This window comes from Siniperca chuatsi, linkage group LG8 (genome assembly GCF_020085105.1).
Source record: "Siniperca chuatsi isolate FFG_IHB_CAS linkage group LG8, ASM2008510v1, whole genome shotgun sequence".
NCBI lineage: Eukaryota > Metazoa > Chordata > Actinopteri > Centrarchiformes > Sinipercidae > Siniperca > Siniperca chuatsi.
Window position 1 is genome coordinate 20,868,544 of NC_058049.1, and position 26,982 is coordinate 20,895,525.

The 26,982-nt window shown below is 40.9% G+C and overlaps 1 protein-coding gene across 4 annotated transcripts; it reads right to left on the minus strand.

Annotated features, from left to right (window-relative positions):
- Positions 1–6,107: 6,107 nt before the first annotated feature.
- Positions 6,108–26,826, minus strand: sh3tc2 (SH3 domain and tetratricopeptide repeats 2). 4 transcript variants are annotated; one of them, XM_044206396.1, is made up of 23 exons: positions 26,120–26,384; positions 21,927–22,043; positions 20,502–20,600; positions 18,614–18,745; positions 17,780–17,907; positions 17,470–17,575; positions 17,105–17,248; positions 15,900–16,101; positions 15,632–15,705; positions 14,613–14,808; positions 14,246–14,382; positions 13,967–14,017; positions 13,522–13,832; positions 12,417–12,611; positions 11,206–12,066; positions 10,847–11,067; positions 10,578–10,744; positions 9,734–9,911; positions 9,474–9,624; positions 9,022–9,144; positions 8,716–8,866; positions 8,370–8,566; positions 6,108–7,328 (listed from the first exon to the last, which is right to left on the minus strand). In XM_044206396.1, the coding sequence occupies exons 2-23, from the start codon at positions 21,949–21,951 to the stop codon at positions 6,390–6,392; spliced, it is 4,788 nt and encodes a 1,595-aa protein (XP_044062331.1). In that variant the 5' UTR covers positions 21,952–22,043; positions 26,120–26,384; the 3' UTR covers positions 6,108–6,389. The 4 variants fall into 4 exon arrangements, with proteins under 4 accessions (XP_044062331.1, XP_044062332.1, XP_044062330.1 ...); XM_044206397.1 differs by lacking the exons at positions 21,927–22,043; positions 26,120–26,384 and adding an exon at positions 26,790–26,826; XM_044206395.1 differs by lacking the exon at positions 21,927–22,043.
- Between the last annotated feature and the right edge of the window lie 156 nt (positions 26,827–26,982).

A 26,982-nucleotide genomic window follows, 5' to 3' on the forward strand; every position in this document is an offset into this window, starting at 1 on the left:
AGATTAGACGATTAAGTATTGTATGGTACAGTTTAGTGTGCTCTAAGCTGCAGGAATTGACTTTTGAAGAATGTGTTATCAACCAGCCCCCTCACTGTTGTACACTCATCAGCAAGACTGTTAAAATGGAAAGCTTACATTAACCATGCACCTCTTTGTTGGGGAGCAGTTTGACAAAATTCAGTCATTCACTGGTGGATGTGTGTAAACGGGCGTCTTCCATTAGGAAATGTTCCTCTTTTGAAGTAACGGGAAATCTCACAGGTTTTAAATAATCAAACAGAAACACAGGAAGGAATGATTGTCACATTTTTACAGTGTCCTAACAAGAGGGGAATTTCCTCGTTCTGACCCGTCACAGCCAGAATTGTCAGGCCTCGTCACTATAGTCTCTGTGTGATTGCTGTTAATCCCTTTGACACCAGAATGATCTCCCTCAGCCTTCCCTGACATGCTCACAGTGTTTACTAAATGAGAGACAAAGATGCTTGTCAGTTGAGTAAACAGATGCCTAATAAGGCGCTACAGATATGGATCGAGTGAGATTCTGGAGTACAGAGGAAACTAACAAGTTTTTCTAAGTGTGTGTGTGTATGTGTGTGTGGTCTTGTTTTTCTATATTTGAAAACACAAGAGTCCACTCACGTTGTGGGGTCCGACAACTTTGTGGGGACCAAAATGCTGGACCCCATAATGGAAATCATTACATTTTAGGGTGAAGACTTGGTTTAAGGTTAGCGTAAGGGTTAAGTTTAGGCAAGTAGTGGTAATGGTTAGAGTTAGGGTGAGTCTTCAGGAAATGAATGCAAGTCAATGTAATGTCCCCACAAGTGATGAAGACAAGGCTGTTTGTGTGTGTGTGTGTGTGTGTGTGTGTGTGTGTGTGTGTGTGTGTGTGTGTGTGTGTATGTGTGAGTGTGTGTGTGGTCATTTGGACTTGTGGTTAATGTCCGGTGGCAAAGAAGTATCTAAGAGTAAACTGAACAGAGAAGCACAGCATGTTGAAATGGAAGCTATGAATTGTATTTTTAAAACACACCTCCAGGCCAACAGTAAATACTTAGCATAGGTAGCGTATTTCATTAGTTCCATGTCAGTTGCTGCTGCTTTAACAGGAAAATGGACATACTGGACTTTGTTTGCTATCAACTTTTCCCTGATGTCATGGCATAAGAAAGCAAAAATGATAAAATTACACAATTTATTTAATATTTTTCAATAAAAAGCCAGAAATCTTGCAAGGCACCATGTTTTTGAAAATTATTTTTTAAAGTTCTGTGTAATGAGCTAAGAAGATCAGATGAAATAACATGCATTAACAACCACTGTACATGGAAGGAAAATGACTAAAGTTGACAAACTTCATGTCGTGCTTGAAGTGCAAAGAAAACTATGTTCAAACTAGTTCAAGTGCAAGGAATTTGGAACACCTGTTCTCAGAACAATATACCATCGCAGACATTTACAACTTCACATTTAGGTCATGACCAGTGAAAAGAGACAGTTCCTGTCAACATGAACCTCCTCTAATGAAAATCTGTACAGACAGAGTGAAACCAGAGTTTATCCTGCTGGCCAAACTTTCATCACGAGCTGCTTTAGCTGTAGTCACCTTGCCCTTATTGAGGTTACAGGAAGATAGTGACAACATGGATTAGGTTTTAGCTGTGAGATCGTCTCAATTGGAGCAGTCAACCTGAGACTTTTCTGTAACATTATAGAGAGCACACATTCTCCAATCACCCATGATGGAACAAACTGAAAATGGATGCTGTGTGTGTGTGTTTCATGTTCTTATATCCCGGTGGGGACTTTAATGCACACTAACCCACTAGTCACTGTGGGGACAAAAATTGAGGTCCCCACGGGTAAAGACTGCTTTATGAGGATAAGACTTGGTTTTAGGGTACAAATTACAATTGGGTTAAGGTTAGGGTTAGGGTAAGGGTTAAGGTGTGTGTGTGTTGTAGTGAATGTAAGGAACCCATTCATCTGTTACAATACTGAAGGATAATGTAGCCAGAGAAGAGAGTTATTATCCTGGTGAATGAGAGTTGTCATGGTGAAGGTCAGGACAGCAAATTGAGTTTGCGTGTCTTTACACTTTACAGCAAAGCATGCGAGTTCTAGGTATCTGACAAGAGGATTAACATCGAAATCATCTCCGTTTCTTTAGATGATCTTAAGCATACCATTTAACACATGGTATCCAATGTATACAAAGTGTGGTGGTAACCTTTCTAAAGTGTTTTCTTTTATGAAAAATTGAGTCATTATTGGTAAAGTCCTAGGTCTCTAACAAACTTCACATTTGTATAACACTGACAAATGCTTGGACAGAAGTGGATGAAAGTGCTTTCTATATCCAATTTTTGGAGACTTTCTGAAGACTTTGAAGAATTCTGTAGGCTGTGACACTAATTCTCTATAAAATCCTGGAAGTTTTGACTGTGTGCAGTGGTGTGACCATGACTCTGACAGAAGCAGGGTCAAAGTTCCCTAAACTTTGACTTCTTGGTTGTCCTGAAGGCACGGTTGGTATCGAGCTCTCTCTCTCTCTGTCGTTTTTTTCTGCTTATTTTTGCAAATATTATAATGCAGAAATACCACAAAAATAGTTTCTAGTAAAAAGTTACGTCTCCAACAATGAGGTTTGGAAAAATAAGATCAAGAGGCATGATGCTCCCCTGAGAATCATGATCTGAAAATTTGCTTTTCTTGCCATTTGTGCTACTGTATTACCTGCATGTACCTTAGAGTAATCTACTGACACTAACAAACACATATGTGGTATATGTGTATGTATGTATATACGTGTTCTTGTATTTTTGCATGTAAAGTATATGTATGTATGTATGTATTTGTTTTCATGTACCTCCAAAACCCACTATTAGTCAGTCAGTTCACTACATAAATTAACAAACTAGCTAATTAGTCAATTTCTTTGTCTTCTCACCATCTTTTGAAACGTTTTGTTTAATTTATTATTCTCTTGTTTAGATGGTTTTTCCCTTCCTCACCCACATCTTTCGACCCGCTTATTGCCATGTTTTGTAGGGCTGCAAATTTGTTTTATTATTGTATAAAAGTCTTAAAAAATGCCATTATAATAAATAATTGTTAACCAAAGGGGAAAAAGAAACTCTACTTTCACAGTTTATACTAAAATATGCTACTTTCAGCCACTGACTGCTCAATTTAATTCAATTGAACTCAAAACCGCTTTCCCTTCCCTATGTCCTCAGTTGTTTTTTAGGTCCACGAATCCTCATGATTTCCAGGTGAATATGCAACAATTAGACACAGATGTATAAAGTGTTTACCCTTAAATAGTTTTTAGGCTTTAGTAGTTACTTTTCAATGCACTTCTTTTCTTCAGACACGTTATTTGTTCAGAAGGGGCATGATAAGGAAGCTCCATGGGTTTCCAATTGGTGCTGCTTTTTTAAAATCTGTTATCTCTCAATCTGAGAATGTCATCTAGGACAAAAGAGCATTGACAATCCCCTTGTTTTAGAAGGACGTCATAAGAAAGGTTATTTCATGAAAGAGACATAAAGTATAAATTATTCATAAAGTCATGTGCTGTTATAAGCTGTAATTGTCTTGTTTAAACTACCTTGTCTAAAGTTTGGAGGACCAGTTAAACATCATTTACTAATTTACTTTGTTGTTTTTTTTAACCTTCACTCTCTCCAAAGAAATTAGACTATAAAAATTCTATATTTTATGCACTCAGGTTTTCCCATATTGTTTGGTGGAAGGTTTTTGGGTCACATAAGATTATTCAACCTTGTGTTTTTCTGCTGTTGATATTAGCGAGCTTCTGTAGTTCCACATACAGTGTGGAAGTATTCCATGGAGTGAAGTGCGTAAACTCATTAAGCAAAAGTCCCTAAAGATCTTTTGAAAGTAACCCTGGGAATACTTAAAAAGGAAGAACAATTCAATGCTTGTTTTGGCACAGTTGGACGTGTTTTGAACTTGTGCTAAACCCATGCTTGTGGGGGGGAAGGAAGAAGTCCTGCAACATTATTCAGCATGCAGATCATGTATGCAAACATTCCTTCCTTTGGCTCGTTGCTTTACAACAACTAAATCCTTAGCAACTCCTCTTTGTTTGGCCTTGCCTGAACTCTAACTCTTACTTGCTCGCTTTCCTCTGCCATTTTCCATTGTGCCAGTTCCATAAAATGTAGGCTAGTTAATATCTTATTACAGTAATTCAAGAAATGCCATTAGGCATGCTATTCTCTCCAGAAGTGTGGTTAAATTCAAGCAGCACCATAAGTACTGACCAAATTACTAGATATTACTGTCGGTATTTTAAACTCATCCTGTCAGGAAATGTATTTTAATAATAAAAACCCACACCTGTTTCTTACTCACAGTGTCATACAAGGACTTTCCTGCACAAATGGACGTCATTATTGGACTTTAGTTGAACCCAAGCCCAAAATGTGACGGAGAGGACACTTTCCATTATGCTCAGCTTTGATTGCTGCCATTGCCAGGCAAATGACGGAAATCTCATTCCTCTTGTCTCTCTCACCTGTTGGAAGTGGCTGCAGCAGCTGACACAAGCTGCAGCTATATGACTTGTCTTTCACTGCCCACTTCTGGCTAAACTTAGGAACAACACCATCATGATGGCTTTTACAGAAAAGCACAAAATCAACATGATAGCTCTCTCTTGTGGCGCTTTCAAGACAAGGCCTTATTGTCGAAACAAATTTGCTGCTTCCTTTCTCTTTGGAGGCTCTGACGCGCGAAGCACAACAACAACATTGGACAGAACACATGAACAAATCAGAAAACATACGAAAAATTCATTAAACATTAGAAATAAAATCCCCTCCTCCCCAGTGTCGTGGCTCCAGTGTCACGTGGCTGTACAAACACTGGAGAAATTATGTTTAGTGTGTGCTGTGGGAAGAAATTCAAGTCCCTTCCAAATTTGTGTGTTTTACGTGGAAACAATTTTAAGGTGACTGAAAATCAGGGAGCCCCTTGGGAATTGCCTAGATGCTCTCCAGAGGTTTTACGTAACTTTCAAGTCTGAATCCACGCCTGTAGCAGCATTGTCCCTGTAGCTCCACCCGTCTGAGTTGCACAGGAGTTATACCAAAATCACCACCTTGCCATTACAAATAAATTAATAAATATAAACTGCTAAAATGCCAAGAAGTCAACCTGCTTCCTTCTTTTTCTAAGTATCTCCCAGTTTGTCAATTGTCTGTCTGTGTTTTCTTTTTTATTAAGGATGATGCTGGCAATATACTATAATTTAATTTAACTCAAAAATGGGTGATATGTGCCTTCATTATGATCAACATGGACACTGTAGCTTATTCTGGGTTCACATTTTGCCTTGCAGTGGAAGTTGGTGTTTAGGGAGGCAGAGTTGTCTTTCAGTTTAGGATTCTTGACTGTATCCCATGAAAAGACCAAAGCCAATAATGAATTGATCCTACTAACTAAGTATTGTCTGTGTATCTAAAGCTGATATACCGGATACATTTTATTCCTCTGTGCTATAGACCTCCATTGTTGTCCAAAATATACTATTAACACATCAGTGAGCCACACCGTTGCAATGGGTGACACATTCCTTTATTACTGTAGTTTATTTTGAGTCAAACACCGTCTTGCTGCTGCTAGCTCACCAAATGTGTCTAAATCTGCAGATGAATATAGTCTCCAACAAATGCACCATTTCCTCCTTTTTTGAGTAACATTGCTAAAAACTACAGTGACCCGCTATTAGGGGAAATTACTGAGCCTTTTTTAAAACTTTATTGGTGACCCATTTTCAAAGATTATAAAAGCTGGGAGCCACAGATGGCCTGGGGAAGTTGTAAAATACTGAGTAGTACGCACTAAAACATTGTTGGTTCTGGTCTTTTCATTATATTGGATGTGTTTCGTTGCTGTAAATGCAATAGTGTTTCCTGAAATCCCATTGTGCTTTCGCTAATGATTTTTCTTCTAATGATTCATTGTGTGCTCTGATTAGTTCATGTGTTTTGTACCAATGTTGTTGTGGTTGCACCTCAAAGCCACTGTATTTATCCCATATGTGAATGGACAAAAGCACAAACAAACACTCAGCACACAAAATAACATTATTTATGTTTTGAGTCATATCTTCCAGAGATACAAAAATTTAGAAAAACATATCTTACAAGCACAATGCACTGTAATAACCACCCAATATATTATATAAAAGGCCCATGCTTAGAAGTCACTAAATCTCTGAAAACTTATGGACATCATCTTTCCTACAATAAATGCCATGTGGCTGGAACGTTGGAGTCACTTTGCTGGTCAAGAAACATGTGACCAGAAAAAGGAAATGTCAGAGGAGAACATAAAGTGCCAGTGGGAGATTATGCGTTGATGTCATCTAAGTCCATGTGTGCACTGTGCGTGTCACTGGTCTCAGATTTATCTTTCTCTGTGCGGTCGCAGGTGTTGTCCACGCTTACAGCTTTATCAGTGTTTATGCTAACAGTCTCTGTTTGGTCAGTATCAGTCTGACTGACATTGTTTTGAATAAGATCTGCATGAGCAGCTGTTTCTTTAGTGGGGGTGTTTTGTTCATCATGAATATCAGAATCTCTGTTTTGGGCGTCTGTGTTTCTTGTGATGTCACTTATGTGATTGACAGGTATTTGACTGGGCATGCTGTGGTCAGTATCAAAGCATGGGTCTTTGCCATCTGTTTGATTCTGGCAAGTTTGTAAAGTGTCAGTTGAGCTGCTGGAGTCTGAGATCTGCTCCTTAGCTGTGTCAAAGGACTCACTAAAAATACTGTCACTGTACGACTGACTGGCGATGGTCTCTGTCTCAGACCCCGGGGCATCCACAAAAGGGCCATCTGCATCAGGAAGATTAATGTCGGCATCTTCTTTCCCATTAGGAACTCCAATATTAGTGTCTGTATATCTGTCCTCTGTGTCTCCATAGATTATACAAGTCCTTGGAAATGAGTTATCTTCAGGTGTAGTGAAAATGCCATTTCTCTTAACCAAACTTTCTGTACGTTCCAAATCAGCATCAGAGTCCTTTTCCTTCTTTTGGCCAGGCTCTGCGTCTGCATCGTCCCTGTTTTCCTCTCCAACAGCAGCGCCTTCCTCTCCAGCCAGAACTCTCTTCAGACTCTGGGCTCTGTCTCTGTAAACTTGGCACAGCTGAGCATCGGGCAAGTGGTTGCCGTGGATCTCGGCCAGCTTCATGTACACCACATACAGAGCCTCAGGGTTAGCTTGGTCCTCCAGGGCCGCTGCCAGAGCCAACTGGAAGTAGCCCACAGCATCAAAAGCATCCTGGAGCAGGTGCACAGAGCAGAGGTCAGAACAGGTCTCATCTAAATTAAACATATTATCTTCACATTTGAAGGCTTGATTTTGATCGACACCATGTATTCTGAAAAGGCCACCAGATAAAGGCAAAGACAATACTTGTGTTACTGGTGCTCTGCCAAAAAATCTTTTATTAGGGGAAAAATCTGCAGAAATGTAATTTGCCAACCACTTCCTCTTGCAGCAAGCGAGAACCAACCTTAAGAGCTGTGCAATCATATTTTCATTATCGATCAAGATCTGATTATTCTAGATCTTTGACATCTGTTTTTGACAGGAAAATGCAAGAATTCATTAAACAGGGAAAAGTACCTTTGAAAGATGTAGAAATGTCTTACTACATTGTGAAAATGTATGCATTTATTTATTATTTTTTTTAAATCTCAATCATATGAATGAACTTTATTTATGTGTAGACACACAAAGTGTAACTGAAAAGTTTGACTTGAGAAAAATAATAAATTTGGTGTTTAACATCTGATCATATTTGAAAATGTAAGTCTGTTTTTACTGCTGTGTTTACAAAAATGACCAGCAGTACCTTAATCATTGTCAGAAAGCATTTTTTAAAGTTTTTTGTTTGCATTTGTTCATTCCTTTATTAGAGCGTCAACATTAAATAGATGTCAGGAAATGAGGGAAGAGAGAGCTGGGGAAGGACATGAAACCAAGGATCCGAGCTTGGCTGAAACCAGGGACGCAATGGCTCATGGTCGGTGCCTTAAACCCACAAGGCCACCAGGGCGCCCCATCACAAAAGATTAATACCTAAGATAAATAAGATTTAGTTAAGTTCTCAAGTTAGCCCATGCATTAAAAGATGTGATTGCAGGTTTAAATCTCGTGTTTTGAATTTTGGTGGAGCTGAAAAACATATTTACATTTGCGTTGCAGATTGTGTCTTTGAGATGGAAATTTCAGCAGAATGTTAATTTGAGGAGCATACTATATATATTCTGTTTGCTCATGCAAATGCAAACACAGAAATGTATTCATCTCCTTTACCTTCAGTTTGTGTAGCGTGAGATTGCCCAGTCTGCAGTAGACCTTGGTGTAGTAGCGAGCCTCCATAGGGTGCTGCAGGACGGGCGGGCAGAGGGACAGGGACTTGAGGTAGTAGTTTTCTGCCATCTCATACTGCTGCAGGCTGTAGTAGACTGTAGCCAGCCGGTGGTAGGCTGTCCTCTCATTCACATGCACACCTGAGGAAAGACAACAATGTTCTCTGCTAACAAAGTAGTTCTAAGTCAGCTACACTGTGGTTACAGGAGCTGGCTTTACATTATCGATAAAGGTTAACTAACAGTCAAAAGGCACTGATTCTGCTACAGGTCATGCTTGTACTCTGTACCTGTTTTGCTGGCGATCTCAACAGCCAGTGTTGCGTACTGCAGAGCCTCCTCCTGCTCTCCCTGGTTCATTAACAGCTCTGTCAGCTTACTCAACAAACGGTACTCTGAATGGATGTCCTTGATGCTCCGTGCAAATGGCAGACTGCCATCCTGAAACCAAATATGAATAATTCTAGCTGAATTAAAAAATAATTGAATGGAATCTAAATAAAACTTACTACACTTTATCATGGAAAATACTGAATACATTGTAGCTTTCAGACCAGCAAAATACATCAAATGTATTTTATTTTGTGTCCTCTTACCCTGTAGAAAGGCAGAGAAGCCATCCGGTTCCTGTGGCCTTTAAGGTAGACGTCTCCTGCCTCTTCGTAGATGCACATGGCAAAGTGAGGATCATTCATCCTCAGGGCTGTCTTCACTGCTGCCTATCAATCAAATTATATAGTCAGTATCAGTATTTCGTTTTATATCCAACATTAGAATGTGAAACTTTTTTTGCTATTTGTAATGTTTGTGATTGTCAGGAAATTGTTAGATTTTATTTGAACTTGAATTGCATCTAAATCAGTTGACAAAAAATGAAACTGAAACACTGGCTGCTCCGTGAGGATGTGATAAAGCCACTGTCTTTGCCGCTCAGGAATGAGGAGTGCCTACATATTAATGAATGTCATTTTTGTGGCGAGCAAAGGGCAGAAGAAGGAAAATGTAACCACTCCGCCCAACATACTGTCATATATTCCCTCCTCCTCACCTGCAGGTACATGTCAGCTAGCTCGTCCTCCTGGATGAGGTAATAGATGCGCCCCACCTGTAGCCAGGTCTCTGACTCTTCCTCTCTCTTGCCCAAATCAATAGAAATCCTCAGGCTCTGCTTGGTGTAGTCCAGAGATTTACGAGATGATCTGCAAGCCACAATCCAGAATTGAGACTCTTTAACTCAAGAACCAAAGATATTATGGAAAAGATGGATAGAGTATAAGAGTGAGTGGGAAATGAGAGGCAGAAACTCACCTTTCAGTGTTGAGTGAGAGGTAGAGGCTGCTGAGGATTTCCAGATACTCTCCCTCCAGCCTCTTGTCCTTCAGCTCTCTGGATACCGACACACAGTGCTCATAGTAGACGATACTCTGGCCATACAGCAGCATGTCAGCATACAGCCGACTCAGCACCTTGGCCACCACCATCTGACCTACGAGAAAATATAGCAAATATGTTACCTGTTGCTCCTGAGACTAAACACACTGCGACACATTTATGATATTGAATAAGAACTATATAAAGTAGAGCCTGAGCTTTACTGTACATTGACATTATTAGCAAAATTTAGCTTATCACAGATATATTGGTATTGGCGTATAAGTAAGAAATTAAAGTACAAATATGATATATTTTAGATTGTTTAGAAACAGTGTTGCCGTTACATCATTTGTCCACTGGGGGCGTGTAAAATGTCCCACACAGCACATATCATATCTCTTATGTGTTTATGTTAAAAATAGAAAATAAGCAGATATAATTCCTCTCTCATTTTTTTAACTCACAAACATCGACATCAGCCTCAATAATTCAGTATTGGTCACACTCTTATTTAGTCAGATGAAAGGAGTAAAAATCTATACAAAGGTAGAAAACTGGGTTGCTTTTTATAACTGATTTTAAATCACTTTACACATTTAAAGGAATAGTTCAGCTAGCTGTTGTCTCCCTGTTTCCAGTCTTTGAGCTAAGCTAGCTGGCTGCTGGTGGTAGTCATGAAAGTGGTATCAATCTTCTCATCTAACTTTTGGCAAGAAAGCAAATAAGGATATTTCCCAAAATATCAAACTATTACTTTAATGTGTTAATGTGTACTCACTGTGTAAGTTTCTGGCATGTAGTGCAATTAGTAGCCCCATTTCATAACAGGTCCTGATGTCCTGACTCCTGCCCCTGTCTTTGTAGCTCCGCCCCAGCCAAAGGTAGGTCTGAACATGCTCCTCATCTGTGGGGCTTTCCCAGAGCTCCAGAAAAAGACACAGGGATCTAGTAATACAATTACATCACAATGAATAACTCTTTGTAAACTCTTTCTACATTTGTCTAGTTGGAGCTTCCCTGGGGGAAACGATAAGACAGATATCTGACCTGACCAGGAAGCGTTCTGCTACCCAAGCTGCCCCCACATCCAGTGCCAGGCAGCCCAGGTTGGCCAGTGCCAGGGCCTGGTTCCTCTGGTTTCCACTTTCCCTGGAGATTACCAAGGCAGAGTGGAGATGCCAGCCTGCCTCTGGGATGCGATCCTGCTGCCTCAGACACAAAGCCAAGAGGTTGTGGATCACTCCTCGCTGCGTGGGACTGTCTGTGCCCTGGAGAGAGATGTAGAAAGAGGCACAGATTGCACATGATAATCATATAGAGGAACAGGTAAAACCTACATTTTAAACCGAGTGCTTCTGCAAAAGTTGACGTGCATTTATCTAGGTGAATAGCATTTTTTGCTGTACCTGGAGTGATGTGAGCAGCGGCTGTAGGACACTCTGGGCCCTCTCAGCCTGGCCTGTCAACACCAGCAGCCACCCGAGCAGCACAGACGCCTCAAAGCCCTCCTCCTCATTGATGTGGCCTGCTGTCTCCACAGCTTGTTGAGCACAGTGCACTGCCTTATCTAGAGCATCATACTGCTGGTAGACTGAGGCCAAGCCCTGACACAGGTCCCTCTGGGTCTTCATATCCTCTCCTTGCTCGGCTATAACCAGGGCCTGCTGAAGGTAAACCACAATCTGGGCAGGGAGCAGGGAGGTTCCTTCCTTCCAGCACGGGTTCAGGCGAACAGAGTTCCTGATAAACAACTCAATCCTCTGGAAAGCATCGTGGAGGGAGTGGTCTTGTCTTGAGTCCAGGCTCAGAGAGGCCAGCGCTAAGTAAGGCATGTATTTATGATGATAGAGCCAACTCAAGAGCCAATTGAGGTCCACAGGAGCCATGGGGCGCCCCTCGGCGGCAGAGAGAGTCGCTGAGAGGAACTGGAGTCGCTCAACGAAGGGAAGGGCATCGTCAGCCTTCCTGAGAAGCAGGAAGAGGCTGGACATGAGGTAGCAGATGCGAGCCTCCAGGTGTTTGTCCCCTATCACCACTGATCTCCTCAGGAGCAGCATCAGCAGTTCAACCTCATCCGTGGAGGTGAAGGTGTGGCAGGGGAGACAGAGGAGCAGGGCACTGGCCTTCTCCAGAGTCTGGGGCAGTTTGTCTGCCATGCGCTGCTTCAGGTAGACAGCGGTGAGGTTGGTGAAGAGAGCGACGAGGAGCGGCGTGTCAGAGAAACTGTTCACGCTAACACTGAGAGCCTCCTCATAGTACACACGTGCCTGAGGAGAGGAGGAAACATATACGTAGGAGGTGATTTCAAACAGATATAGACTGTGATGACAATTCATCAGAGATTTAAGAAGGCCTCAGCAAGTAGAATGAAAGTATTATAATCTTTTCTTTTATTTTATGCCTATGGCAGATTATATGTTCACTTCATTTCACTTTATTTCACCCTGCAGTAGCCATTAAAAACACAGTAGACATCCATTTTATTACTATTACCTTATAGTGATGTGAATGATAATGCTCTGAATATTGTGGTGCCTTAAATTGCCTCTTAAGGGAAAAATATAGCACATTAACATACACACAACACACTTATTAATGCTAGAAATGAAGTACAAACCTGGGAGAGCTTTAGCTTCCGGGCACAGAGTCTTCCCAGGAGGAAGCATGCCCGTCGATGTGCCCAGTGCATGCCCATCCTCTTGGCGCACTCCCTGACATTCTCTAGGTGCCCTGATAGCTCGTCATCAGTCTTACCACTGAAGGTCACCCACAGGAAGGAATACTGCAGGTCGTACAGGGGCAGGAAGTCGTCCTGGAAGAAATAACAAACAAGAGTTGTGGAAATGGGACTGACACAAATGTAAATATCCCTTTTTTAGCTTCATTTTTAAAAACTGATTCTTGTTTTCTCAAACCTGAGAATTTGCACTGTGGAATGTGGTGGAAGTTGGAATATGTGTTAATATCTTCAAAACAACAGGTCAAACTTGTCTGAACCATTACCAGCTGACTAACAATGACTTCATCAAGGCATGGCTAGATGAGTTAGTATAAAAATCCTCTTGAATAGTCACAATTATTTCATCCCCAAGATGGTTTCTTTCACATACAGTAAAGATTGGTTCAACTAGAAATGTGTTTTTGACAAAACTCTAATCTCTATTATTGACCAATGTCAAATTCAGTAAATGTATTTAACAAAAATCAAAACAGCAGCTAAATTAATCAACTGAAACTGACCACATAATATTTGTTAAACATGTGTTGACCCATGGAACTAAGGGAAAAAAAGCTTTTTTGATACATGAAAAGACTCAAGAGTTACAAGCCAATGAGTGAGTAAAATAAGAATGATGGTGGTGCTAGGGGAGCTGTTGTAAATGTGCACACAGGTACGATGCTAATTTATTTACTGCTGTCTAATCATCATGCAATCAAATGATCAAGCAAAGCCGAGAAACCCTTCACTTCCTGTTTTTGCATCTTTGCCATCATGATTGTTTCATAGACCTGAAAATGTGAACCTACATTTTTTGACTTAAGGTAGCAATTTTCATAACAAATTACCAATTGCTTCTAGTAGCTGCCATAGACATAAAAAGCAAGAAAGAAACCGGGAAGACAGACAGAAAGAAAAAATCGAAAGCCTACAATCTGTCGCTTTGCTTCTGCGTTTGGCCCTGTAATAAATAAATTAGTGAATAAACTGGGACTCTGCTGACCTGGAAGTGTTCGCAGTTGAGCAGGGTCAATGTGGGGTCACTGAGCTCGGATTCCTCCCCCTCCCAGCTGTTGTCCTCCAAGAAGAGAGGTGGGTCTTCCTGGAACTCGTCCAGTTCTCTGAATGTGTCTTCCAGAGTGAAGGACAGGCGCTCTCCCTCGCGTGGCAGAGGGTTGTGGGAGATGGAGTGATAGAGGGACAGGCGGGGATAGGAGTGAGAGAGAGAGGCGCGAGGAGAGGAGTGGTACGGGGGTGTCCCTCCACTTCTCTCTGACACGATGCTCTGACGGGTGCTTGTAGGAACATTATGATCTGGGAAGAAGACAGATACAGTAGTTTAGTGTATCAGAGCAGAGAAGATGATAAACACATTTCATTTTTAAAGCTGTTTGAATGCATTAAACTCATAAACAGCTGATTTTCCTCAATGAATTAAAAAGCATTACCATGTTTTGGCCGATTCCTGATGTACATGAAGTCAGTCTCATCCAGTCTGTCTGGAGACACACAAGGTAAATCAATTTAAGCCTCAATTTTCCAGTTGGGGATTAAAATGGAAACATTTCTTTCCCAGAATGAACAGTGCCACTATTTAGGAAACAAACAAGGCTGCATATCAAACCAAACATGACCTATATTTCAGTTATGGCTCAGTGGCACAACCACTCCCCTTCCTCTAACTGACAAAAGTACAATATCTCTTGATCAGCCCAGTAGTTCCTTACCTAGCCTGTACACAGAGCTGATGTCAGACGAGAAGAGTCTTTCCAGCAGGCCGCCGTCACTTGGCTCAGAGCTACACGGGTTAACCCGAGCCAGACTGGCCCTCTCCTCCTCAGTCAGAAAGACCAATTGTCTGTCTCTGTGCGAGGGAAACAAAGACAGCATTATCCCTTCTGCTATCTCCCCAGCCTCATCACCCCACCCACCCTGCCCAGACTGCAGACACACTAAATAGGATTTCTTAAAATATTAGCACAACACTATAAACAAGATGAAGTGCTTTAAAGTTGAAATGACGCACAACATCATCAGACCAGTAAGTTCAAGCCACGCCATGCATTATACAACTGAAAAAATAGAACTTCTTACAGGGGTATGGTGTCCAGAGGCTTGACATGGGCCTTGTGTATGAAACCAGTGTGACCTGTGGAAGCGTGTGTTCCTATAAACACGCCCAGGCCTCGCACTAGTAGACCCTGGATATCCACAATGTCACCTTGACTTAGCTGAAGCTCATCTGGGCCCACTGGACTGTAGTCAACCACTGCTACACAGGAACCTGTCACTGAGGTGTTGGATGAGGAGTATGAGATTAGGACAAGCAAAAGTCATGAGAGTTTTGAAGTCAGAACAGATTAAAACACAGTGTTTTAATAAGGTTAAGTTACACTAGACATTCAGACTAGTCTGAATACATGCATTTCCCGACTTTCGTGAGGAACCTTTACTTGATCTCATACAATACTGCAGGTATCCAGGAATTCAGCTATGTTAAGATGACTTCACCATTCAACATACATTTCCATCAGACTCCATGCAGAGACATAAAAGGCATCCATGAGTGTGTCTGATTTTGGATAAGTAGTGAAATTCTGTGTCTGTCTGCTGTTTGGTGCTGAGCAGGTAGTGCACAGTCAGCTTTCGAAGCTTTTACGCTGAAAACAGCTGCCTGCGCCTAAAAACAACAGCATGAGAGCGGTGAGAGTGAACCAAAACACTTAAGTTGTGGGTTGGACAGCTAAACAATGAGCTAAAACTCGCTGTAAAGCTCCGTAAAGCCGAGGGGAGTTTCAGATTCAGGTGATAAATAATTCTCTGAGTTCACCACTGTGAGTGATCCCTTTCACATTGTCACATTGTCATTTGATACATTGTTAATATAAAAAATATCAATTATAGCCGCTTTAAAGTACGAATTATTATGTGATTATAGAATATTTCATTCTGATGTTTTCAGCCATTTAATCTTAGCTTCCCATGGTCAGATCAGTGGAAGAGTTGATTTTAAAAGTATGAGTTCAGTACACTGTATGTGAGTATACTACACTGTACAGTACGCTGTATGTGTGCGTGAACATATGCATAAGTTATATGCAGAATGGCTTTACCGATAGAATGTTCAAACGCCTCCTTTTCTGTTGGCGAGCATCCAGCATTGCCTGGGTACTTCCTCAGGAACCATCTGACCAAACAGGAAATATAGTTTAACAAAACCATGCCAACTCATGTGCACAAATGTCCACCACCTGTAGTGCTTCTCTGTTCATTCAGCTAAACTTTTTGACAGGAGAACGTGTTAATCAGACTGTTGCTTACAGTGTAAATCAAGGAATTCGCAACAGAAGTGGCTCATTTGTGGAATGCAGAGTGACTCACTGGTAGAAGGGGTAAGGCAGCGGTTGCATGGCGTTGACTGGCACCAGGCCGTGGTTTCCTGTGGAGAGCATGGTGCCCTCCCACATGTTGTCCTGCCCTGTGTCCCTTACCATCAGCAAGTCATTCTTTTTAAAAGATAGATGTTCTTCATCTTCCTGATCCTGCTCACTTCTTGTGAATAGTGCCTTCGCAAAGAAGGATCCTGCAGAGAAATTGGTTCATTAGTAGACAAATTCAAGCGCTATAAACCCCCACACAAACATGTGCAGACAGTACAAATAAGCATGTGTGCATCAGTTAGTGTGCCCTCATTCAGTCACTGACAAATGACGGATGTTTTATATCCCCCCTATTAAGTTAATGTAATTCTCATCACTATTTGCCAGCACTGCAGTCCTATTATACATTTCCATGAAGCTTTTTGTCCAGGGGAAATGTGCAGGAGAAAGTCTGTGTAGACCAGGCCAGAGGAAATCAATATACATTCTTGGTGGGAAGTAGTATAATAGTTTTGCTTTATCATACTTATTTTATAATGCATAAAGAATTTGCTAAAATGTATTGATGTTCAGTTTTAACTTAATTTGCTTGTACAGTAAGGCAGTGGTGGCCATAAATAGAAATGAGGTCACAATTCTGACTTGTAATTAGAAGTGCATTATACTTTAGACATTGGCTGTACATAGCGAGGCACATAAGCTCTTCTAATGACAATAAGCCATCCGTTGCAATAATTTATCCAAAGTCATGTGTGGCAGTATATTCCTCAGACTTTCAAAGTGTTAATTGGGGTCAGTGAAAATGGATTAAAACTAATGGGATCAAATGGCAGCGGCGGTCAGGTGCTATATAATTACAGTGACAAGATTCAAGACACTTCTGACAATAAGTACCTCAAATATGTGTTATCACAGGGAAGAAAATATTACATACTGTAGTCATACAGTATGTGTGCATCTTGAATCAAGGGCAAAGCATACTGTTCAGTTTAGAGTCTGGAGGAAAGTACAGGCACAACCAACAAGGTGTAAGTTTTGGTTAACAGATTCATAAAACAAATTTCATTCCTGTTTACAATGTTTAGAAGATGTTCAGTAATTTGACTGATCATATTTTTCACTCTGTCAACCTCTGTGCTAATAATCAAGCTGTTCATAAAAGGCTCACTGAGCTTCCATAAAATGACAGAGCTCAACATTACTGACCCTCCTGGAGTAAAAGTCCCAGGTAGAGGGTGGCCAGATGTTCCTCATCCACAGTTACATTGATCTCCAGGTCACTCAGCAACTCTGGGTCCAGCCAGACAGACTGATCACACAGGAAGTTCTCCAAACAGCGAGCCACATAACCTGGGAAACAGCACATGCAACTCAGAGACAAATACTACTAATACTCCTTATGCTAATATCACTTCATCCTCAACAACAAAACCTTGTTATACAGCTATGATGATAATAAGAATAAAAATAGTACAATAAATGTGTTAAATTTGAAATAAAAATATGTGTTTATGTAGGACCTGATTGAGAAAATATGTTTTCTAAGATGTAAAACGGTCATAGTTTCTTACCTAATGCTAGGTAAGTTGAAAATTTCCAGATTTCCTCCACAGTCTTGAATGTGAGTACGAAGCTATCCTTCTCAGCGTGGACAGACACCAAACGTGCAGACAAGTCCTGCAGAAACAATGTTTCAGTAATAGAACATCCATCCATCTCCATAAAGTGCAAAATAGATACACAGTATATTATATCACATTGCATTATTGGACTCTTACCACATCATGATGCACGTTATTCTTCATTATGATATCGGAAGCTTTGAGTAGTACAGTAATGCCTGGTGTAATGTCTGCATTGTCAGGTCTGACTGTCACTCACTTTAAAGAGCTGGATGACGTCCTGGCTGTTGCTCTCCACCACTCGGAGTCGGGTGCGCAGCGCCTCCTGTAGGGCCCGGTCAGGATCCACACTGGAGCGCCTCCGCCCAGTGAACACCAGCGCAATTTCTAGGCAAAAAGACAAGAAAAATGCTGTGATTAATCACTCATAGATTTGATGACTACTAGATTTGTTTCTTCTAGACGGAATAAGACGGAATATAAACAAATCCAATGCAAATAAGCTTAGAAGAAAAATGAGCTTAGAGAACGGGAGAGAGGACTTATCATCCATTGTCTGCCATAATTAACCAGTAAAGGAATAAACTTTTTTTTTTTGCTAATTCATCACACTTGCGCAAATAAGTTTCTGTATATTTCTGGCTGCAGTCACTCAGTAAAAGGGAAAACACACTAAAATCTGACAGAAAGTCTGTTCTCTACAAGCATGAGAGACAAAACTTTCAAGAGTTCATTAAAGATTTTCTACAAGAGCTCATATTTCAGAGAGATTGCCTCGTGAGCACAATGTTAGTCCTCGAAGGAATAACAAAGCTATTAAGGCCTCTTATTGGATTCTCAGTGTGGCCATTTAAATCCATTTGAGAGGAAGAACCTGGGGGAATGTGATGGATGGAGCTAAACTGCTGAGTGACTAAAACATTAGTAGACAGGGAAATGTGCTTCATCAGTATGCATAAATATAATATGCAAGTCTTCTGTGTATAAAAGAGAAGAAGAGTAGTTTAGACTGGCTTAAGTAAAAGCTAGTTTTTCAGTAGAAACATACTTCAAGTCAGGCAATGGACTATGGCGAAAGCATCATTAAATGTACCTAAGGAGAATTTCTCTCCCAGTGACACAGTACTCCCTCTAAAGAAGGCCTCTTTCTTCTTCCAGTAGCTGTCAGGCTCCACCCCTCCTTCACCTGATTCCACCACTGGACCGTCCTCCTCCTCACCTGCACCTGATAGGACAAACAAAGTCAGGAAAAAAAGCTGCTAGATCAAGTTTAGATTATCATCTTTTCTGGTTTGATGCCAAAAGGAGAGAACATGACTTTTCTTATTTTCTTCATTGTTGGTTAAGCCAGTGTTTCCTAAACAGCACGCTGTATTTAGGGTGTTTATGTGTGATAAAGACAGGTGTGTAGTATGTGGAAACACTTTTATCAAAAGGGTCATTGAAAGGGCTGCTCAAAGTGAGCTGCAATTACAATGCAAGTCCCAGACTGTCGGGGAGATTTAACTGGAAATGTTACCAGGTGACACAAGATGGCAATCACTGTTTTGCCATTTAAGAAAACACATCTGTGGTCAGTTTGTAGTCATATGGTACAGGTTGAACATATGAGTTAGAGGAGTGGTTCCCAACCTTTTTCATCAGTTGAACTCAAATATTACTTCTTTGACCACACCCATCATACATTCCAAATGTGTTCATTTCAACTGTATGTTAATTAACACTATTCATTATATAAAACTGGATATTACAATATTTCTTTCATAGGCAAGGCAAGTTTATTTGTATAGCACGTCATACACAAAGGCAACTCAAAGTGTTTTACATAATGCATTAAAAATATAAAAAAGAAAAGCAAAATGGCATAAAAACATTAAAATACAAATGAAACAAAAATAAACCTTTTTAAGGAAAGTTACGAACAGTCAGTTGAAAGCAGTGCAGAACATAAAAGTTTATAACCTGGATTTAAAGGTGGTCAAAGTTGGTGCTAGTCTAATATCCTCACGTTTGTTGTCGTTTTGGACGTTTGCTGCAGCTCTGCAGTGCACAACAGCTAAATACTGCTTCTCCACGTTTAGTTTGCACTCTGGGTTAGCAGATGACCTGATGACCTGAGAGGCCGAGAGGGTTCATATGATAAAAGACATTCAGAGATGTATTTTGGTCCGGAGCCATACAACTAAACTGTCAATGTACGTTGATTTGATCAAGTTTGCATTCATACTACAGTTCTTGGAATGTCAGAAGCAAGACGTTTCAACCATTTATCCATTACTTTAAGCTAACTATTGAACAATTTATCCATTACGTTTAGCTTTTTCACCATTTATCCTTTTAGCTAAATATTTCAGCCATTGATCCATTACTTTTCACTTTCTATATCTTAACTATTTATCCATTCAATTTTAGCTAACTGTTTAGACTTCTCTGCTCGCTTGCCAACTAGTTTTCACACTCTGTCACAACATGCATTGTTCAGGTGCTAGAGCTTACTCTCTCTCTCTCTCTCTCTCTCTCTCTCTCTCTCTCTCTCTCTCTCTATATATATATATATATATATATATATGTATATGCCTATGTATGTATTTTTTATCTTTACTTTTCTAATTAGTTGAGCTACTCCACAATCGTTCCATGTACCCTACTGGCAAATGCAGAAGTAGCCCCTGGGGTAAAAGCACCCCTGGCTGGGAATCACTGACATGAGCATATAAACAGGATCTTAATAGTTTCGAAACCTATAAATATCAGCCAGTTGGATGCATATAATAGCTGGCTATTGCAGTAAAGTGGTGACGGGCTTCCCCTGGTTTGTTCCATTGTGCAGGGAAGGATGTCCCAAACACTTCCTCAGTTTGTGACCACACCGACAGCAGCACAGCTCAAATGAGCCTCATGATGTTTGTGCTCCAAACTAATAGAGTAATAATTAATATAATAATGTGATTTCAGATTGATAAAGGTGCACGATAGTCTACCTTCAGTCATGATGTCATTTCCTGAGAAGTGTTCATTTGCTCTCCCAAGAGTATATGGTGGTTCCCTCCAAAGAGCATCCAGCTCAGCAGGAGATATGTCTGTAAAAAGGGATACAAATCAGTTCATGGATCTGAACGTGAAAAAATAAATTTTCCCTTTATGCTCCCTTTTAATCAATTATGGTAATCATCATCTTCCTCAAAAGTTTTATACATTTCAAATATCATATCAATGCATCTTTAAGGAATAGTTTGTTGGTTTGAGCTATACACATATTTGCTTTCTCGTCAACAGTTATAGAAGATTGCTATCACTCTCACATCTGTACGGTAAATATGTAGCTGGAGCCAGTAGCTGGTTAGCTTAGCTTAGCATAAAGACTGGTAACTGGGGGAAACAGCTAGCCTGGCTCTGTCCAAAAGTTAAAAATAAATCTACCAACACCTCTTAATCTCACAAATTAACACGTTATACTATGAAAAACCAAAGTGTCAATTCGTCATGTTACAGGGGTTATGTGCCAGACTATTTCTTGGCTGGGATAGTTCCCAGGCAACCACTGGAGACTCCATGAAGTTACTGCTCATGGCCAAGAAATAGTTCGCCAAATAAGCCCCCGTAGAAAAGGTGATTGAAATTTTTATACTTAGATTTTTGTACAGATTAAAGATATGACATGTCAATTAGTGAGCTTCAGAGGTGCTTGTATTGCTTTTAGCCAGGCTAACTGCATCCAGTCTTTAGCTATCCTAAGCTAACTGTCTCCTGGCTGTAGTTTTACTGTACAGACTTGAAAGCGGTATCGATCTTCTCATCTCGGCAACAAAGCAAAATAAGCATATGATCCAAAATGTCGAAAATAGGCTCCTAGCTAAGGGGGAGAGTTAATATCACTTGGGGAGATGGGTGAGGCAGTTTATACTGGAAATGCCAAGTTCAAGCCATTGGTTAGTGTGAGGAGTTATCAGGGTTTGGGTTACAATGACGTTGAACACACACAGCCTGGCATGGACACACAGCTGCACAGAAAAATCTCCTGACTGACTCCTCCACTTTTATGTCAGCATGGTCACATGTTCTCAGACATAGAGTCAGACACCATTTAAAATGAAAAAGGAAGATACTGTTAACCAAGTTGTAACCAAAAAAAGTAATCATTTTGATTAAAATGCCACTTTTCTTCCATGCCTTGTCAGTGCAAAAACACAACAGAACAGTATTATCTTGATGCAAAGCATTCATAACAACACAATGGGGCGCACAACTTAGCAACACAATGCAACATGACATTAGGCCGAAGAGGACAACAGCCTATTCTTTTCCATCCTACAACACAGAGCGCAGTTAGCACCAACAGGACTGCTTGAGTCAACACAAGCACAGTCATGCTGCTACAGTGCAGAAACACACCATGCCCTGTTTACCTTCTTGGCTAAGTGTGTTACCCATGTTGTGTATGGACCTATGCTCCTGTCTATGTGAATGTAGCAGTCCGTCTCATGACGGTACAGTAGTAGCGCAGAGAGCGGGCTGGGACAGACCTGTGAAGGAGGAGAGGCAGACTTTGATGAACGGTCCACAGCAGGAGGAGTTGAGCAGCGGTCTGCAGCAACAAGACGCCATCCGGCCCATGAGCCGGCAGCTCCCAGAGATCAATGCCATCCCATCAGTTCCTCCCAGCCTCTTTAACAACAACTAACTCTCTTCCTCTCTTTTGGACAAGCCCTATTTCCCTTCCTATTTCTGTATTCCTTTTCCTGCCTTGTTCACGCTTCTTCGACGTTCCACCAGTTAGTGTTTACTGGATGTGTCTCTTCTGTCCCTGCAAGCCTTATTTCTTCTTCTTCTCTATCTGTCTGGGACTGCTTCTCTTTGTAATCCCTCTGTCTCTTGCTGTCTTCATCTCCCTCCTCCCACCAGCCTCTCTCTCTCTTCAGTAGCTGCCCAGTCAGTCTGTGAATGCACAAAGCACTCTCTGCTATTGGTATGAGTGTGTGTGTGTGTGTGTGTGTGTGTGTGTGTAAAGGGGGGGCAGGCCTCAGTGAGTTTCCCTGTGTGTTATATGTGTGTCCGGGTCAGTGAAAATATGCACAGAATGTGTGTCACACAGACAATGTGTGTGTCTTTTTGTGTGTGTTGCTGGGAGAATGTATTGCTGAGCCACTGTAAGGCAATGCCACACAGAGACAGGCTGCAAGGTCACAGCGAGGGGGGTGAGAGTTGCCCAGTGGCATAGATCAAGGATCACTTTATCCACATCACACAGTTCAACACAACTCTACTCTCTGCCATCAGATGCGTAACAGACAGATGATATGACATGAGCACACCAGGACAACATCATCACCTACTCTGTGAAGTCACCATGAAGAAGAGAATGGCGATCCAAGATGGAGATTGGATGGGGAACAAGTCCATGGCAGTTTTGACTGTTCAAGGCTCCATTATGATGTAGACATTAATGGATGCGTATACTACTAAAAATGTGCCGTCATGGGAAGGTCAGAATCATTGACCTCATGTGACCCTTTACCATCTGAGAAGGAAATAGCCTATAATGCAGCAATGGCTCCCTTCAGAGTGTGAATTTCTTAGCATTCTTTAAAAGATTTTTTTTTTTAAATGATGATGCTTGCTACAACACACAGTGTGGGGCCTCTAGTTTGATGGAGGTAAACTGGCGTAATTGGCCAGTAATGCTCCAGCACAATGTGTTCACTCTAACGAAATGCCCCGATAATGCCAGATTTTAAAGCTGTCTTGGATGCATGGTGCTCCTGATCTTGGTGTGTCATGATAATATATTACTGACAGTGCTCACTAATGTATAACAACCTGTAGAAGCCAACTGGCAAACAAATCTTTTTATTTTAGAGAAGATCTTAATAGGATACACAGAATGAGTTCTGCAATAAATAAGAGGTTAGCTACTCTAGGTAGGATAGGATGGGCTGGATAGGACCCAGAGCCTCTACTATATCAGTCAAACAGTTCTTACAATGTTGTACTGAGAATACCATGAACTCACTGATGAGTAGCTACAAGAGAAAGCATGTTACTATATAACTGGATAAAGTTGGATACAATCACAAGATACATACAATACTAAATAATTCAAATTGTACTGTAACACATTTTAAATTAATTTAAAAATTAAATTAATTAATGTGTGCATCACTTTAATGTTTAATGTTTCACTTTAAAGCTGGTGAATGTGGGGGAATTTTTTTGTATTAATAATCCAAATCTGCAAAGTAACTTGTAAATAAAACTTTCAAATAAATGTAGTGGAGTGAAAAGTACAATATTTGCCTTCAGAGTGTAGTGGAGTAGAAGTAGAAAGTAGCTGCTATAGGCCTAGACTACCAGACTTCCCATGATGCACCTCTTTCCTCTCTCCTCCTCCTCTCTGTCTGTATGCATTTTTATCCCATTACTGCATGTTACTAACTCGTAACCCGTAGTTTTGTGCTTTCTCGTCTCTATCCTCTCTCCTTCTGTCGTTTTCAGCTGGTATTTTTGCCTCCTGAGCTGCAGAGACTGGATCTGTGGTTGTGGGCCACCTTCTGCCCCCGTGTTCCTGCTCAACAACTGCTACTACAGTTGTTGTTATTGGCTCTGTTACTATTAATGTCATTATTATTCCTATGACTGTCATTCCTATTATTATTAATTTATTAATATTAATATTACCACTAACATTACATTATTACTATTTTAAAATTCTAGGTGGTATTTGCATTGTGCTTCCTCTCCAGAGGCCAAGATGTCCTGAACTGAAGCCCCCAGTATGCGGCCACACCCCCAAAACCCTGGATACCTACATTTCCCATAATGCACCTTGATAGCATCTTTCATTAGACCCTCCCTGCCTAATAAATTCTCACATCTTTCAAACTCCCCATCCCAGTTTGCGTCACCTTGCATATGGCATCTAATGCTACAATTCTCAGACTGGAGGCCAAGAGATTGTTCACTTTTGGAAGACTTTCACTTTTTTCATGCTTACTCAGCATAGGAACAATTCATGGATCTCTGAGTCTCTGCAAGATAAAACTTATCTAAAAATTGATGGCTGGTCTACGAATACCACACATTGCTAATTACACACAACAAGAGGACAAACCAACTGATTTGATGTTATGATGGAAATTTATTACCATCAGAGAGAGAGATGCTCTAATAGTGATGCATCATGTGATTTCTGTCAGCTACCACTGCATGTAATCACTGATCATGGAAAACTAATGTATAAAGTTTCTTCCCCCTCAGTGCCCTGATTGTTCCACTGCTTGGACATGCTGGAGACGAAGAGGCTGATATACTTGTCTGAGACCAGTCTCTTCATCTTGTTTATGTGGCGGCTGAATGGTCATGATGGAATCAGTGCATGTGGATCTTGTGAGGCAGAAAGGCGTGTCAGGGCATATCCTGACACTATTTAGACTCCCCTGCTTGTTTCTCATAGAACAGATTCTGTCTAATCTAATAAAAACAGACTGCTCAAGGCTGATATGTTCAGTCACATGCTAGGCCTTTGTTAGCACCAAAAGCTGCACAAGGGGCAGCAGCTGTCTCCAGTGATGTCCACTTTAAAACGTATAGAGTGTGTCATTAAAAACAATGTAATCTGATTTCTGGTGAGGCTGTATAAGTCTCAGTATCCTCTTTACTGAACACCTGTTGATCAAGCAATTGTTTCCTGGCAGCTGGATTGTCAAAACCCTCCCTCCTCTGAGTGACTGCACACAGCATTACATAAAGTCTCATTTAAACAATATATCTGATTAAAGACAAACACAGCGTGTATTGCCTGTAATGACAGGGCTTGATGAGTCCAATGACAACATACCATAAATGACATTATAATCTAGACAGTCTGAAACCACAGCAAAAGCCTGGTCTGCAATTGTGACACCCAGCAGTCCATGACAATAGCATTCAATGTAATAAGAAACATATGGTGTCAGCAGTCTGGCTGTGTTCAAATGCATGACAAGCAGGGGTTGTTTGAGGTGTTTCTGACTCTGTATGTACAATCTGGGTTTGTAGATTTGGAAAATGTGGTACAGGAGTTAGTGGAGAGTAATATGAGACAGGGGCTACGGTCTCTAAGTTTAGACTAACCCCCTGTTAGCTCACTCACATGCCTGTGTGTCTAGGACAGAGCTCCCTGCAGGGACATTCCCACACTGTTGCATAGCGGCATTTGTGGTACAAACAAACATTGTGGAAATATAATTACAAATTCATCAGGCTTTGTAGATAGATTGGTTTTGTTTCCACACTCTGACGTTATTGTATTCATTAGAAATAGAATAGAGACATAAGAAGACTTTAGATTGTCATGTGTAAGTCATTTTTTCTCTTCAGGAGACTTTGGAAGTATTTGCATACATTATCAAGCCACTAATGAACAGAATAAGGAACTGCAATCACTACTGTCCATTTAAAGCTCTACTGTCTATCGCATACCCTGTGGACTGACTTTACGAGTATGGGACTAAGTACAAAATACAGCAGTGTTAAACCTTCTAAACAGAAGATAATTTATGACACAGTGAGACTTAGAGAGCAGTTAGACATGTTAAAAGCAGGGGGAAAAAACAACTCTTACCTCTGTGTTGCTGCCAGCTCTCCTCTCTCAATTCATTCCTCATGTGCGTGGCAGAAAGTGTCTGTATCTATATGTGTGGGTGTGTGTGTGTTTGCAGTTTCACCATTTAACTGGTGAATTGCATCTCATGACAACTGCCAAAACTGCTGTCATTCTCCACTGTCAGCCTCAAAGCACAGGGGAGGAAAAACAGAAAAAGAATGTACGAGTGTGTCACTCAGTGAGAGTGAGTGTGTGTGCTGCAGAGGCAACCCCAGACGGCATGTCACTGAGGAAGTTTTTTTTTTGCTGTTAACTCCTCCCATCATTTCTTTGGGACAAGGGTACAGCCCCCACCCCTCTTCTCTCTCTCTTTTTCTCACTCACCCCTATCCCCATACACACACACTCTTCCTCTCTCTGTCAACATTTGGAAACATATGAGCCTAAAAGATGACTGAACCAGTGTAAAAGAGGTCAGGTTATAATTACATTTGTCTAATTAATCTATCATTAAAACTTTGTGACACCTCTTCCTATTTTGAGTAGCCAAAGTACAATAAACACAGTCTATTTCCTCATTCTACAACACCAGTTGCGCCAGTTTTGTTTGACACACCCGCTATCAGAAGATTACAGCAGATTAAAGGCACCAGCAATCAGCTGGTTTGTACAATTGTTGAGCCCATACCTGAGAAATCACACGTCTTCATTCCAGAGGCACACAGCCTTCACAGTCCTGCCCATCACTTCACACACACTGCCAGCATTCCACTAAGTGTACTATGATGCCTGGAAATGTGAAGTATTTACCCTCATGTGCTACATGACAATGCAAAGTGACCTCTCTTTATCATTGACACTTTTTCACTTTTCTGGGTCAC

Bases quoted from the DNA above. Each gene is read 5' to 3' on its own strand.
- sh3tc2 (XM_044206393.1), bottom strand. From the start codon at position 22,164: ATGGCATTGATCTCTGGGAGCTGCCGGCTCATGGGCCGGATGGCGTCT. The intron at 14,383-14,612 runs GTAAGAAGTTCT...TCCCTCGCACAG, and splicing joins CCTCTGGACACCATACCCCT to AGACAGACAATTGGTCTTTC. The intron at 9,625-9,733 runs GTGAGTTTCTGC...TGTGGCTTGCAG, and splicing joins CTCTCACTCAACACTGAAAG to ATCATCTCGTAAATCTCTGG.